Source organism: Vipera ursinii (assembly GCF_947247035.1).
Source record: "Vipera ursinii genome assembly, chromosome: 2".
Taxonomy (NCBI): Eukaryota; Metazoa; Chordata; class Lepidosauria; order Squamata; family Viperidae; genus Vipera; species Vipera ursinii.
In genome coordinates this window covers 124,775,703-124,792,625 of record NC_139513.1, presented here as the reverse complement: position 1 = coordinate 124,792,625, position 16,923 = coordinate 124,775,703, and the positions used below count along the sequence as shown (strand labels likewise).

The 16,923-nt window shown below is 40.9% G+C and overlaps 1 protein-coding gene across 2 annotated transcripts in view; it reads right to left on the bottom strand.

The window, feature by feature from the left end:
* Positions 1-16,923, bottom strand: part of PGS1 (phosphatidylglycerophosphate synthase 1) — a 55,485-nt gene that overhangs the window by 23,902 nt on the left and 14,660 nt on the right. For both annotated transcript variants that reach the window (XM_083357084.1, XM_083357083.1), the window contains exons 2-7: positions 15,105-15,294; positions 12,903-12,980; positions 12,452-12,551; positions 10,418-10,607; positions 9,846-10,024; positions 2,786-3,316 (exon numbers count right to left, since the gene is read on the bottom strand). In XM_083357084.1, the coding sequence (XP_083213210.1) occupies positions 2,786-3,316; positions 9,846-10,024; positions 10,418-10,607; positions 12,452-12,551; positions 12,903-12,980; positions 15,105-15,294 (1,268 nt within the window). The remainder of the gene's footprint in view (positions 1-2,785; positions 3,317-9,845; positions 10,025-10,417; positions 10,608-12,451; positions 12,552-12,902; positions 12,981-15,104; positions 15,295-16,923) is intronic.

Genomic DNA, 16,923 nt, shown 5'->3' with positions numbered 1-16,923 from the left:
GATGGAATGCACCAAGAGTGAGAAAGTCTTCTTCCATTCAAATCTGCAGCACCAAGAAATACATGGGATTGTGACTCCGTACAGCAACTGCACTTGCAATGTTTTTGCTTTGCGTGTAGACTTTATTTTCAATTGCCATTGCTCAGTCAAAGTAACTCAGGATAATGTCAGTGCCCGTGATATTATCCCGAGCTACTGTAGAATCAGCAGCTTTTCAAAGTATGGTGTGTATTTCACATCTCCTTTCAATGGAAGAAACATTGAATCATAGAATGAGGAAAGCCATGTCATGTGTAGTTAAATGACAAAAGCACGAAGGCTTTGGAGAGAGAAAAAAACCAGGGGGAGGGTGGGGGAATTCATGAGGACCCCCCCAACCCTCCCTCCTTTCACAGCATTGAGAAAATAACCAAAGTCCTCCTCCCAAAATTATTTTCTTATTTTTCCTGGTCCTCCTATCTCTAAAGAGGCTTGCAGTGACGGAGCCCACTGCCAGTAGTAATGCAGAAGATCAGTCCTTCTAAGCCCACCCCCATTCGAAAGGATGCCGACAGGGAAGATCTTAAAAGGACGCGTAAGCAGTGCTGTCGGTTACCCACACGATCCCATCCCTTGCCCTTTTTTTTCCTGATTTTGGCTGAGTGGGAACATGAATGTGTTTTCTTAAGAGAAGAGAGCTTAGTCAGCAGCCATCCCCACACCCAACCTCCAAGCCTATTCCCAGAAGCTCTGCAGGAAGGAGGCTGGGAAGATACCAGCATTCCCATAATGATTAACCGCCACAAACTCAGGCAAATAAAAGCCTAGATCCCTGAAGTGCAACGGCCTGTTAGGACGTGAACTTTGGGATCTGCTCAAGGTAATAAAATAGATTAATACTCTAGTCCAATTTATACAGTAAGCGACAAAGAGGTCCTTGGTACAATAAAAAGCGGACTATTGCAAGGGAGATTCTGCATGGGGAATACTAATTGTTTCTAGCTTCCAAGAGCTGTGTATAATTGAATGAAAATTCCAGGCACCTCAGCGACAGGAAATGCAAAATATCCAAATCTGAGAAATTCAAATTTGGTTGCTTTCAAATAAAGGCTATGAAAAGTACTGTATTTTTCCAACAGTTTACAGACTCTGAGATGCTATGGTTTCCGCATAAATTGTGGCTGTATCACAGCTGGGACACTTCACTTTCATTTATGTTTGGGGAATTCATTTCTTCTCCCTGGCATATCACAACGTCACCCTGTTTTAACCTTGAATTCCACTCCACATACCACATCTTTTGCAGAGAAAATTTCAGATCAAGGCAAGCTAGTAAAAATGCAGGCATCCACTGTCTTTCTTCCAAAATGGATATGATTTCAGATTTCCCACCCTAAATTCTCAGAATACAGGAAAGACAGGACTGTTTCATTAATGGGAGGATTCTTCCCTTCAGGCATCCATCATTCTTAAACGTCACTGGAAAATTGGCAGATTCAGTTCGGTACCCAGGTTGTTATTTGTCAGATGCCCCAACTGACCTTTAGATCCCATTCAGTTGCTTCTTTCTTACATGGTTAACACAATTTCCTGCTTTCCCAACTGACCACATCACAGTAACAGGAAATGAAGAAATGGTAGTAAAACAAATGACAAAGTCAGTAATGAATTTAACAATTCCCATACATCTTCTTCCCAAATTTAGTTCTATATAGTTCCTATTTTCTACTGTCTTTCCTATATGGAGAAATACTTCTGATTTTGACATGGCCATCTTTTTTTATTATTTTCTTCCTCTGTCTTGTTGTATTGCTGACATGTTTTTACCGTCTGTATTGGATTTATTTTAAGCTATTTTTTTTCAATGCAAGACACTTGAGAGTTGCAGCGGTATCTAAATGCATTCAATGAACAAACAAACAAATATTGCTGCTCTCGTTTCATTCATGTTTGGTTCCTATATGTCATATTCCTGACCTAAATATAAAATTATCAGAATAAACTAATTATCAGCAATATGCCACAGTGGTGTTGCTGTCCCTCATTAGTTCAGGAACAATAAGGTATTTACATCTATCCCTGTGGCTTAAAGTTCTTACTTGAAATCCTGTGTTAATCTTGGTGGAGCAGTGGGCTAATGCCTCCTTAAGTAACACCGGCTGCCTGCAATTAGTGCAGGTTCGCATCCCACCAGGCTCAAGGTTGACTCAGCCTTCCATCCTTCCAAGGTAGGTAAAATGAGGACCCAGACTGTTGGGGGCAATAAGCTGACTTTGTAATAATGCCGCTTGGGGTGTGTGTGTGAAAGCCCTAATAAGCAGGCATATACATAGAATGAAGGCTACTGCTAAGCTTGTAAGCCGCCCTGAGTCTTCGGAGAAGGGCGGGATATAAATGGAATTAAAATAAAATAAAAATAAAAATACCCTAAGACAGGCATCTTGGAAATGCATCACATAACCTACCTCAAAGGGCTGTTTTTGTTCTGGGGAACACAGAAGGAGGAAGGAGTTATGTATGTTTGTTGTCTTGAATTACTTATAAAGTAATAAAGACAGGATAAAAAATTAACAATAAATACATTAAATGACTGGCCTTTTCCTAGCCTTTTTAAATCTACAAATTCATAATCAAATCATCCAGCTGGGTTTCCAGACAGGGACCTGGCATGGAAATTCTCCAAGGAACGTTCTTCAGAGCAGATAGAGATAGATGCTTAAAAGAGAATTAAGTCCAACTCAACCTTTGATAAAATGTTCAGCCACTACAAAGCACAAGCGAAAGTCCTTTACCCAGAATGTCTCACCTTTGGCATGGAAAGTCCACCCACTCCTGGTATATTCCTGCAGCTGAACTCTCTCTTCCTGACCTAGGCCGCACACCTTGCTGAAGAATTGTTGTTCAATGTAAACATAGGCGGCAGGGATGGCACCTGCCACCCCTTTGGCTCCAAAGAACCCATTCACCTCTGGTGAGGCCAGTAGAATCTGGAATTTTGCCCGCGTGCCTAGAATCAGATCTACGTATGTTTTTGTGAGGTTAAAATAACCTGTGGTGAGATATATGCTGGCACCTTGCTCTGCTTCCGTAAGGAGGGTCTTCGTGACAGCCTCATCTATCCGAATCCCAAACGGCTTCATCTGTATTAGTGGATAAATCCATGTATCTGGTTCTGATTGCCCATCACCAACTGCCTTTGGATCACGGGATGAGATTTCTCCTTCCATACTGTTGCTATAGGAAGTCTGAGTATGCAATTGTTCTTGTTTGATCCTGGCAGAATTGATCACTTCCATCACTCTCTTATTTGCCATCTCATAATAGGCCATCTTGTCTCCTGAGAAGATAAATGTGTGATTTAATGAAATATAACATTACCTTTATGAAATTTATCAAGAGATCGGAATAGTAGCTGGTTGCTTCCTGAAGGCCAGGAATTATTTTTATTTTTTATTTATTTTAATCCCATTTATATCCTTCCCTTCTCCGAAGACTCAGGGCGGCTTACAATTTAAGCACAAACCAATGTGCTTAGCAATTATGGAAGTCAAATTAACCTAAAACAGTGGCACTTAAAACAGGAGGAATTACACTCAAAGGGGTAGCTGCAATTTGTAACTGCCTATTTGTGAGCCAAAGGTCCAGCTGGAATTGCCCCTTCCAAGACCCTGGTGTAAAACAACAGAGGGTGGGGATTGGGGAAGGGGTATTGACATTGAAACCAGGAAAGAAGTAATTGGACCAAGCTGTTTAAGAACCACTGATCCAAATCACGAAAAGGTATAAGTTTCCCAAAAGAGGTTTTATCCAAATGAAATCCTTTCAAATATATACCATTTCATTGATAGCCACAAGAAAGGATTTAATGCATCTTCCCCTAAATATAAGGACTTATCTTCCAATTTTTCTGCATTTACTGTTAAGACAGAATCTTAGGTAGGCAAACTGCATGTTTTTAGTTTGAACTGAAATACAGAACAACTTCTTGTAGAACTGTAAGTAATTTCTTCTCACTGAAAAAAGGATAAATCTTTCCAACCCATATTAGGATTCTAGTGACCAGGACCTGATTAATGAAACTGGAAATCTACCCCCATTACCAGTTTCTCGTTCTTTCTCACTTTCTTTTTAAATAATACTGCTTACTATTTAATTTTATTTATTCCTGCTATTAAAAGCTTATTGCTATGACTAATGGTATTGGGAGGCCCTCTTTCTCAAATAATCTTCTGTAAAACATAGCAAAGGACGTCAGTCACCCACCTTAACGTGGACATCCTAAACTCTAGCAAACAAGTGATTAGTTGCAAATTATTTACTAATTTAAGTTAGCTTGTGACCAGCAAAAATAAATTGAGGTGAAACTGATGCAAAGTAGGAGAAATGGTATTTTCTTTGAGAGTACAAAAGCAAGACAATCTTCAGACCCTTTGCACACCAATCAACGCACATATATTTCCTATAAAGCAGACAGGAAAATAAAAAAAATATGGTGAAGAAAGTAAATGCAGCTTCTTACATTCCCACCTTCAATTTTTATTTTATTCACTATTTATACAAATGTTACAAGTCATGCACTTCCAAGGGCCTAGGTAATTTGCAAAGAAAATAGCAAAAAAGACAAGCAAGCTACTGTGTTTTGAACCAGAGCATCTTCAAAAACAGCCCAGTGTAGTGTACGTGCAAGCAGCAATAAAGCATGAGTTAATGTTGCTAGGGTCTCCCAGTGTAGGAAGACCAACAACTGGCATAACAACTAGAGCTGGTCGAAGTCCCCTGGCTGTAGCCTCTACCAGTTGCTCTAAGCCAGACATGTCAAACACAAGGCCCGGGGGCCGGATCCGGCCCACGAAGTGATTTCATGCGGCCCGCAAAGCCATCCTGGAAACAGTGAGGGAACGGCCCCCACTGCCTTGGCCCTGGCCCAGAGACCCTCCTTCTGCCAGAGACCTTCAGATCTGTCCCACTCCTGCCCAGGCCCCCATAGGCACCCTTGATGCAAACGATGTAGAGCTGGCCACGCCCACCCAGTAGGCCATACGCACTCTAGCCATGCCCACCCAGTAGGCCACGCCCACCCAGCAGGCCACGGCCACCCTGGCCATACCCACCCGGCCCCTTGAGGGCAACCGCAATGCTGATGCGGCCCTCAATGAAATTGAGTTTGACACCCCTAAGCCCAAAGGACCCCCTAATGCTCTTTAAGGAAAAACATGATCTTGTCTATCAGATAAAGTCCGACCCAGAACTGAGCCAGATCAGCCACCAACACAAACTTTCAGTGTTTGTAACAGGTTTTACTTGTTGGATTGGCTCAATTGTATCCGTTAATAATGGCAATGGGATATAAGAATGATATGATGAATGAAATCTGTTTCTCAAATAAAGAATTGTGAATGAATTCAATTAACTTCTGTTAGGTGCTAGTTTACCAAAGAATTAGGTTAGAGATGAAAAGCAGAGGCACTGAGGCATATGGGGCATATTGGGAAGAATGTGTCTTCCTCCTGCCTTGACATAAGTCATTTCCCAAGTTTTGATTATCAGGAATGGGTGAAACAATTTAGCCTTATCCAATCCTTCTTAGATCTCTTGCAGAGACTCTTGACTTCCTTAGCGACGGTAACAGAATAAGCTGAAATCTTATGGACCCTGGCATTTGTGATTGAGTGTGATTAATTGAATTTACAGGTTCTTTCAGCTGGTGAAAATAAAAGAGGCCCCTATCTGATACCCTGATTAAAGGCTTTTCTTCCCAAAGGTTTCACATTAACAATTTGCCAAATTCTTAGCGACACCCCCATCCCCCACCCCCACCCACCCCCTCTCTCTCTATCTCTATTTCTCCCTATCTCTCTCTCTCTCTGTGTCTGTCTATCTAATTTGGCAACTCACCAAAGGGAACTCTGGGCATTGCACAATAGATTCATTCCAACAAATGAAAATGTAAGCTACACAAATACCCCAAACTGGAAAAACTACTAAAGTGACATTCATGCCACATAACTCTTCCATTCAATGAACATAATTTACTATGTGCAAATAAATAAAAAAAAAGACTCCAGCGATTTTAGTGAGATGGGAATTTATAGCGGTTAAGGAGCTGTCAGCTAAGATGCATGTCAGCTACATTCTTCTCTGCCTATTTGGCTAATTCAGGATATGCTCATCCACATAACAGTCCAGTCCCCCTTTGCCTACTCCCAGAGTATTTGCTTTTGTTACCTGATCTGGGAATCACAGCAACTGGCTTGCCGGGAAGGAACAATTGGTACTGCTTGGAAAACACCTCCCAAGGGAAAACGACACCCAGTGACTTATGCTCTGTATTAAAGATTAGCTTTCCAGGTTGTAACAAAGGAAGGCTATTCCCCAGATCAAAAAATAAAATAAAATAAAAAAATCTCTGTTGAGTACAAATAGCATCCACCACGTGATGCATTCGTGCAACATTTTAAAGCACACGTTATACAACGGCGCTTGGAGTTCTTTGCTTTTCATGTTCAGGAAACACCACAAAGTTACTCAAATTATTTACCAGCGTGGAAATCATTAGAATCTTTAGCTTTAGCCTCACAATCTACAGAACCATGCCAGCTCAGCCAAAGCCCCTGGCTACAAAAGACAAAGGCAAAATTTTATTGTGGACTCAACATTATTTTAAATGTTTTTTTTTTTAAAAAAATATCGTGGTTTTTATTCCTGTCTGCCATCCAGAGTTCCTCCTGTTTTTAGTCATCATCGTAAAATTCAATACCACCTGTTGATAAATTCCTTCCATCATTGCTCCTCCTCTCTCAAAGGTTGCAACCCTAAAGTAGATCAATCGGCAATTGTATTTGTAATCCCAGTTAAGAAATTCCTACTGGCTAAACAAAAATGCTACCCTCTTACAAAAGAATTTCCCCACCAATGAAAAAGGTCTCTCCTGAGATCAAGCTAAAAGCTGATTAAAAAGGAACCAAAACTCCATTTTTTCAGCATCTACTTTACAGAAAGGTGCTTTCAGATTCCATCCTTAGGAATATAAAAGATCGACATGGTCTACTGGGCCTGGCAGAAGTTTCCTAGCTGTGATTTCAGAGATCCTTATGAATGAATCCAGGATACTGGTACCTGGAATGCATATTAAAGGTAGTCTGGATTGATATCAGTAACAGGCTTTTCTGACATTATGTTGACTAATTTTATTTGATTTAATAAGTTACATATTTTAACTAAATTTTATAAGGTCTAGTTTATCCATTCTTTTTACTGAAAAATGGTCACCTGTTGGTACTCTACTACTTCCTTATAATTAAAAGTGCCTAGGTTTTCATGTGTCTACTTTGTATCCTTGTATTAATATTCCTTTAGTTTTATACCACACTTAGTTTTTAAACATATTCTATATTAATTATACTTAAGCATCATGATTATATCAATTAAATACTATATTAATATATTACAGCCATAATTAATATAACTTATATTATATCATATAACTTATATCAGGGCTTTTCAACCAGTGGTACGGGTACCACCTGTGGTACATTGGCACCTGGCAGGTGATACACGACCATCCTAGAAAAGTGGTAACGGGGGAGGGGAATGAGCTGAACCGGTGGCAGCACCACACAAGCCTGAGCGAGAATTGGCTGGAGCTGCAGGGCTGTCAGGGCTGAGCGGAAGCGCCAGGATCAGCGCCAGTCTCCAGCTGGAGCTTGGCGCTGATCCTGGCGCTTCTGAGCCCAGAAGAAGCGCCAATTAGCTGGAATGTTGCAGCATCTCCAGGATCTGGTGATTTACATTCAGATGCTTGGCAACTGATTCATATTTATGATGGTCACAGTGTCTCAGGGTCATGTGAAGTAACCAAAACCTGCTGCAACCACCCAGCAGAGGGGGGGAATAAAAAACAAACAGTTCCCCCCCCCCGCTGCCAATCCACAACAGAAATGCTCACAACAAGGAAAACCTTAGACAGGAGGAAGAGCGTCGCCAGATAGGCAGGCAGGTGTCTTGCTCAACTGTGGCTTGGGAGGCACTTTTTTCAATGCCATTGTAACTTCGAACAGTCACTAAACAAACTGTTGTAAGTCAAGGACTACCTGTACTTCATCACTTTTTTCCTTTTTTTTGGGTCATCAAGTTTTTGACACCTTGCAGGGTGACTGGTGGTACTGGTGCCATATCCTAAAAGTGGTACAATGGGTGAAAAGGTTGAAAAGCCCTGACTTATATTATATTGTCATCCTCCTCCTCTCTAGAGCCTCTCTATCCAGAAAGATAGTATTTATTTTCCTTTGAAAATATTTGAGAGCACCATGTTTGTATTCTCAACATCTAACTTCTATAGGCATGCCTCTAAACATCTGGAAGTACGCCAACAGAAGTTCAGTTAGGAGCAAAAAAACGCAACTGAATTCTGAAAGGTACAAATATATACACACATTTATGTATGTGCGCGTGTGCACGCGTGCGTGCGCGCGCGCACACACACACACACATATATATATAGAGAGAGAGAGAGAGAGTGTGTGTGTCCTTGACTTACAACAGTTCATGTAGTGACCATTCAAAGTTACAACAGCACTGAAAAAAGTGACTTAACCATTTTTCATACTTACGACCTTTGTAGCATCCCCATGATCATGTGATCAAAATTCAGATGCTTGGCCACTGGTTCGCATTTATGATGGTTGCAGTGTCCCAGGGTCATGTGATCAGTTTTTGCAACCTTCTGACAAGCAAAGTCAATGGGGAAGCCAGATTCACTTAACAACCAGGTTATTAACATTAACTGCAGTGATTCACTTAACTGCTCACGTAACAAATGTCTCACTTAACAAAAGAAATTTTGGGCTCAATTGTGGTCAAGTCAAGGACTAACTGTATATATAATAAATTACTTGCTAAATACCTCCCAAAAATCTCAAATTATGGCAATATATAAAATAAAGTGATAAATTAAGCTTCAGCTTAATCCCGACAAGACTGAGTGGTTTTACATACCAGCATCTCGGGAAATTTAGTTCATTATGGGGGGTGAGGTGTTACACCCCCCCCCCATAGATAGGGCTCGCAACTTGGGTGTCCTCCTTGACTCACAGCTCAGTTTGGAAGACCATGTAGGAGCTGTGGCCAGGGGGGCTTTTGCCCAGGTTCGCCTGGTGCACCAGTTGCGGCCCTATCTGGACCGGGATGCCCTATGTACAGTCACTCATGCGCTCGTGACCTCTTGGATAGACTACTGCAATGCTCTCTACATGGGGCTGCCCTTGAGGACCACTCGGAGGCTTCAACTGGTGCAGAATGCGGCCAAGTGAGTTGTGATGGGGGTTTCCCGATACTCCCATGTTACACCTCTGCTCTGCGAGCTGCATTGGCTTCCAGTTGCCCTCCGGGTGAGATTCAAGGTGCTGGTGATGACCTATAAAGCCCTAAATGGCATGGGTCCGGACTACCTACGGAAGCACCTGCTGCCGGCGTCAACTTCCCTTCGTCCTGTGCACACCCACAGAGAGGGCCTCCTCGGTCAGGGATTGCTGGCTGGCGGCCCCCAGGGGGAGAGCATTCTCTGTGGGCGCGCCAGCCCTTTGGAATCAACTGCCTGTTGAGCTCCAGACGGCTCCCAACCTTCGCTCTTTCCGCCGTGACCTGAAGACCTGGTTGTTTGAACAGGCCAGCCTGGACTAAGGGTTTGAGTTCATTTTAACTATTTATTGTTAGGGCCAATTAATTTAATTTTCTTTTTAACTTTTGTATGTTGCATTTTATTGCCCTGTACACCGCCCTGAGTCCTTTGGGAGAAGGGCGGTATAGAAATTTAATAAAATTAAATAAATGAATGAATGAATGAATGAATGAATGAATGGCCATCATACCCTTGTAAGGATGGACCATCCCATCTACAATTTTGACTGTGTCATCTTGCTGTAACTGTAAAGATACATCCCCAACTGCATTTACTAGCTCAGTGAAGAAATCTGCAATCTCTGGTGAGTCTTGCAGGAACACGTAACGGTCTTGTCGATTGCTGAAGTAAGAGTCACTTAAGTTGGCTCTGGAGAGAGAAAATAGGGTGGCAGTTAAGAATGCCAAATGATAGTAAGTAAATCATATTCAACTCACATTTTACAGTTGAGAAAACAATAGAAAGGAAGGTATGTAAGATTAATCAACACATGAGCACTGACATTGCCTTCCTGATACATTTCCCCATTTAAACTTCGGTTAAACCCAAATGAACTGTAGAATGCTTACTCAGAATCACTTCATAGAAACAGTCCAAAAATGGCAAATTGTGGAACAGAACTATGACACAGATTCCAGAATATGCAGAATGATCTCTAATATGATCTGGCTTAATTGATTTCCTTCTTTCTTTCTTCTTTACTGGAAATCACAGAATTCTTCCATGTGCCCCAATGCTATTTCCTTATAAAGAGGAACTCACCCACTCAAGATCACATTATCATCAAAGAGATAGACTTTGATATGCTGCAACCCGATGGTCTCATTAAAACGCTCAGGAATTAGATGTCTGAGAAGACCACGTAGATTAGGAGTGTGGAAGAGAGAGACACGGACCTTATCTGGAAATCGCCTCAGGAGTGGAAGCAGCATGGTTCGAGAATTCTTCTGGCCTTAGTGGGGGGAAAAACAGATTTGATGGGATTACAGTAATACAGAATAACTGTTCCAATCCACTGTAAGAATTAGAAAACCTTAACGTTCAGGAGATGCTGGAAACTTTTATGTATAGAATGTCTAAATAGGTTGTTCATCAGCTGCAGAGTGACAAAAAAAATCACCATTTACCTCTCTAGAAAAACAAGTTAGAAGACATTTTGTGTCACGTCTAGTTGCTCTGGATTAATAACAAGGGAATTAAGTGGACAATGATTGTACCAGCCGTACATCCTTTGGCTCATTTCCATCTCTAGAAATCAAGAATAGTAGCTAAGATTATGATTAAGCATTTTTCTGATCTCCCAGAGATGGACCTAATTAGGAAGATATTAACTTCACCTCCTCCAGAGGCCAGGCCTTAAAGCCATGTCTTTATTTTACAGAGTCAACTCTCTGCCTTCAGCTGCAGGTTTTGACTCCTCCTTTATTGTATATTTCACATAACAGCAAAATACTTGCATTTATCCATCAAGGACACTTTCATTACTATCTATAACTAAAACTATACTTTTGGAAGCAGTCAGCAACACAATGTCATTCACTGAACTGTTGCTTTGACACACTACAGATCTCTGCATGGGAAACCTGAGTCACGAACTTCTTGTCTTCTGGGAACTGCTCAAGACACGAACTTACTAGGAAATATCAGTAGCAAGTCATGCAAGAGGAGTAGAGATATCTCTTAGAAGAAAATCAAAGAATTGGTCATCAGCAAGATTGGTGGTTGTGTAGCTGTGAGGCCGAGATCGGAAGTCATTCACAGTAGCTGTTCTACATAAGGGAAGAATTTTTGGAGGGGGGGGGAAAGGGCACTGGTTTCTGACTGGTCTGTTGAGGAAGAGGCACCAGTAAGGAGGAGTCAAATCTGAATCTGAACCTCAATATGAAGTATGAGAATTAGCTAGTAAAAGAAGAGGCACTGAGGCTGTTGTAGTGGCACAAGGTCTAAAGTGGATGCAATATGAATAAAGAACTATTAAGACAAGTTGGAGGTATTTTCAAGTCCAAGAAAAAAGAATGCATAGTGGAACCAAAGGCAAAATAAGGAGAGAAAGAAACAGTGAAAATGGAGAGAATCAGATCTGTTGCCCAGATGGACTCTCAGTGGGTGGCCACGAAAACAATTAAAACTAAAGGAAGGTTTCAAAGGAGCAAATAAAAACATCACTGAAAAGAAAACGCATGGATTTTGACATGTTCTGAATGTGTTTTCTGTTTTGGTTTTTTTTGTATTAGAAACAAGGAAAAAGAAACTCAACAACACAGAAAATATTCCTGATTATATCAAGCAGTAAAAGAGGAGCTGAGGAAAACCAGCGAGCTAATAATAGGTAAGTGGGGAAAAGATAAGGTTCCTATCAATTTGGCTCAGCTGGGGAATGCTCCAAAACACTTAATTTGGCAGACACAGACTCCTCAACAGGATACACAGATGAAGAAGATTAACATTATTCTACACAACAAAATAGGAAGACTTGAAAAGGCAAGACTTACTTTTTAGTGAGTCAAAAAAAAAAACAAGTACCAGGAATATCTTGCCTGGGTTTTAAATTAAAAGAATCTCTGATTTTTATGGTTCGTGTTTGCAAAATAAAACTACAGAGATGCAAAGACAGAAAGGGCTTGAAATCTACAGAAGAACTGAAATTAGTTTTTGAGCACTGATTTCAGACAAAGGTCCAAATTCTTTGATCTGCAGAATTATTTAAACCCAGTTCTTATATCAGAGATTCCCAACCACATCAAGTCTATCTCAGCTAAGTGAAAAGAGTTGGTTAATGAATACATACATACTTACCTCGGGATCCTCTTGTGAAGTCTAACAGGATGGACACTCTAAAATTGGGACTCCCACATCCCTTCAATGAGCTTTCCAAAGCTACTTCAATACAATCCACCTACAAGAAGAAAACATACAGAAGATGCACAAAACAGCCTTCCTTTCTTTCAAGTATCCTAAGTGTTGGGAAGCGAAGCGTGCCCAAAATAAAACAAATGTCAGATTTACACAGAACTTCAACTTGCCAAGCGGGGAAGTATCAGTGTTTTCCTAATTCTAAGTTTGTATCTCCTATCACAGGTATATTAACAACTCACATACAAAAAATGTAAGTGACTCTCTGAATTAAGAGTTCTGAAGCAAGAAGAGCTCCTAAGCCTCCAACAAAAAAAAACTAAATCTGAGGCATCTCTTATCTAGCTATTTAGTAAAAAGGCTTCAGTCCCTCCTTCCCATTTTAGATACTTACTAATTCCTGTTCCAAAGATCCTGTTCCAAGATACAGGGAAGCTAAAACAATTCGTTGCTTAGCCATCTTTGCCTGTCCCTGAAAGAGAAAAAACATTTAGATGTGCTAATGAGTCTATCAAATGAAGCATCCAAGTAGAGATAGTTCTTGACTTATGGCAACTGCGCCCAAAATTTCTGGCGCTAAGCAAGACAGTTGTTAGGTGAGTTTGCCCCATTTTATGATCCTTCTTGTCACAGCTGTTAAGTGAGTCACTGCACTTGTTAAGTTAGTAACATGGTTAAGTGAATCTAGGTTCGCATTTATTTATTTGTTAGTTAGTTAGTTAGTTAGTTAGTTAGTTAGTTAATTATTGGGACTTATATGCCGCCCTATCTCCCGAAGGACCCAGGGCGGCTAACAACAATAAAACACAATAATACAAATGTTTAAAAAAGATTAAACTAACAAGCCCCAGTGATAAAATTTTAAAACATTTTTTTTTAAAAAAAACCCCTATCGTCAGTCCAGGTCAGCCTGATGGAAAAGAAATGTTTTGAGGTTGCGACGAAAGGACCGGAGATCCGGGGCCATCCGGAGCTCAAGGGGAAGCTGATTCCACAGGGCAGGCGCCCCCACACAGAAGGCCCTCCCCCTGGGGGTCACCAGCTGACATTGTCTAGCCAACGACACCCTGAGGAGACCCTCCCTGTGTGAGCGCACTGGCCGAAAGGAAGTCATTCCCAGCAGCAGACGGTCCTGCAAATATTCCAGGCCTAGGCCATGTAGGGCTTTAAAGGTAAGTACCAGCACCTTAAATCTCACCCGGAGGGCAACCGGTAACCAATGCAGCTCACGCAGGAGGGGTGTATTATGGGAGTATCGGGATACTCCCATCACAACTCACGTAGCCGCATTCTGCACCAGCTGGAGCCTCTGGGTGGTCTTCAAGAGCAGCCCCATGTAGAGAGCATTGCAGTAATCTATACGGGAGGTAACGAGCGCATGAGTGACCATACATAGAGCATCTCGGTCCAGATAGGGGCACAACTGGCGCACCGGTCGAACCTGGGCAAAAGCCCCCCTGGCCACAACTCCTATATGATCTTCAAAACTGAGTCGTGTATCCATGAGGACACCTAAGTTGCACGCCCTATCAACGGGAGGTAACGCCTCTCCTCCCATAACGAAAGATGGAACCTCTTGGACTAAACGAGATGCCAGTACGTAGAGCCACTCAGTCTTGGCTGGGTTGAGCTGGAGCCTGTTCTTCCCCATCCAGATTCGTACCGCTTCCAGGCAGCGGGACATCACGTCGAGGGCATCACTGGGTTGGTTCGGGGTGGAGATGAAAAGCTGGGTATCATCAGCATATCGATGATACCTCACCCCGAAACCATGGATGATCTCACCCAGTGGCTTCATATAGATGTTGAACAGGAGGGAAGAGAGGACCGACCCCTGGGGTGCCCCACAACTAAGGGGCCTCGGGGTTGACCTCTGCCCTCCTGCCAACACCGTCTGCGAATGGCCCGAGAGGTGTTTATCTTGGAATAGGATCTTTGGAACAGGAATTGTTTGTCAAAAGGTCACAAAAGATGATCACCTAACCCCAGGACACTGCATCCGTCATATATACATTTTGATCACATGGCCATGTGAATTCAGCAATAGCCGTGTGAAAAACTGTCGTAAGTCACTTTTTTAAAAGAATGGTTGTATTACAACCAAAAGGGGGGGGAAATGAACATTTAAATTTTGGATTATTTTGTTGTTGTTGTTGTTTTACATTTTAGGCTGAAACTTAATGAAAACATTACATAAATAAATAAAGTTAGCAGCACCGATATTGCTGGCAGATGTAGTTCAATACTTTTAAGCAAGGGTCTTTCTCTGCCCAGTTACCTGATTTTTCTATCTGGGGGTGTCAGGAGTTGAATCTGACACATTAAAATAAGCATAACACTGAGCTTACAGGACTGTAGCTTTTCATGTCTCACTATATTCACAGAAACGTACACTAGTTGACAAAAGGATTTTTTTCTTCTTCAGTCTTAAGAGTTGAATACAGTAACTAATTCACCAAGGAATGATAAGGTAAAATTACTTTAACCTATAAGCCTGAAAAGACTTTTTAGAACACAATAGAACCACTGAATTCTCCTGTCATGTAGTATAACAAAATCTGTGACAAAACACGCAAGAGAAAAATACTGAGATCACCTTCATAAGTTCATAGAATTCAGCTGGGGATGAAAGCACCTTGATGTGGGAGCCAGAAATACCAAATTCTGGAACCAAGTTTCTGATCCATTGAAAAATATGTGTTCCCTCAGGGCTAAGGCAATTGGTGGGAAGAGTCAGTTGTGGAACCGCAGAAGTGAGTAATGGAGCCAACAGCAGCCATGATGACCTAATATGAAAAAAGAGATTAGCTTAGTAACATACTGTATATGGTTTTCTCTTAAAGCCTGCAGATATATGAGGAAGGAGATATAATCAAGCCCTAAGCATTACAGGTCCATCTTTCACCTATATTATAGGTAGGATTTTGATACAAATAGAAACAAGTCTATAGCCAAAGAACAGGCACCTACCCTGTACTTAGCATGTGGGAACTAAGTAATTACATATTTACTAATTTCCCATCATTATATATAGTTGTTATATAGTTATAGTTATGTATATACATACACATACACCTATACATATATATAGTTATGTATATACAAACACATACACCTATACATATCAGACTGACCTGAATAAAAATAGGATAAAAGTCAAATCAATCAAATTAATAAAAAATGTTCCATTAGCTTTTGAAATTCATTCCTAAGTGAGTAGACTGCTCTCTTAGCCAATTCTTTTCATTGACTCCAGATGTCTTTCTAGAATAAATGCGATTCTGAATAAGAACATGCAATCTTTTCCGATTTGCCACATGTGGCAGGGCTATATTGTTTAAATAGAATAGCACCACAAACCCACACATTGGATTCAGTTCCAAATACATTACCTCTCTGCAGGCTTTTAAAGCAGCCACACTTTTCCCAGGACTATGCAACTGCTCTTCAAGTATTTTGTGATCCCAGGAGAAGATGCAGCAACCTTACAGAATTATAGACCAGTGCCCCATTCACATTCCTTGTTGTACAACCTACTCTTGTTGGAGGATTGAATCACTATCTTCTCACATGCTAAGCCATAGTTGGCTAGCTTGATTAAACTATAATGGTTAGATTCTCAAAACATTTCAAAGCTAAAACAAATTAATCTTAATGGCATGGGATGATGTACAAAACTAATCAAGGGCTGCAAACTTCTGTGTGCAAATGTGGATTCTTAATATTAAATGCATATAATTTCTAAATTACCAAATTATGTTTTATATTTAACTATTATTTTAATATTTTAACTATTATTTTAATATTTTATCATGCATTTCAAGTTTTTCTTTATATGAGCATCTGTGCAAAAATTTAATAAACTACCAACGAACCTTGAAGAGGCAAATCTAACTGTAGATAGCCAGTCAGCTTTAGCATTTTTACAGGCTTGACTAATATTTTTCTATTATAACGTGGGGGGAAAAAAATCAAATGACCTTAAGGGAAATAAATTTCTCCCTAAGTCATTTTTACATTACTGTATGTCATCGAAGTATTTCTAACACAGAAACCACCGCTTCACTTGTCATCCTGGTCTCAGAATGGTTTGCCCCATTCCCCGTCTCACTACAAAGCCTTCAAATACTTAAACGGAACAGCATTGTAGGAGGAACTCTTCATTATGAGGAACTCTCAGTCCAAAGTGCAAATTGACCACAGGTGCCAGGAAGATGATTTCACTTGTTTCACAGAAAAATGTTAAATCTTTACAAGGTTTGCACGCATCCGTCCCCCTTATCCTCCAGCAAAAAAAAAAACAAAAAAACAAAACCAAAAATGGTTTGCCACTGCATTTCCCAGAAAGCCCACCGCTTTGTCATTGCCTATTCATACAACGGAGATCTGACTCAGTGTGTACAAGAATTCCTAGC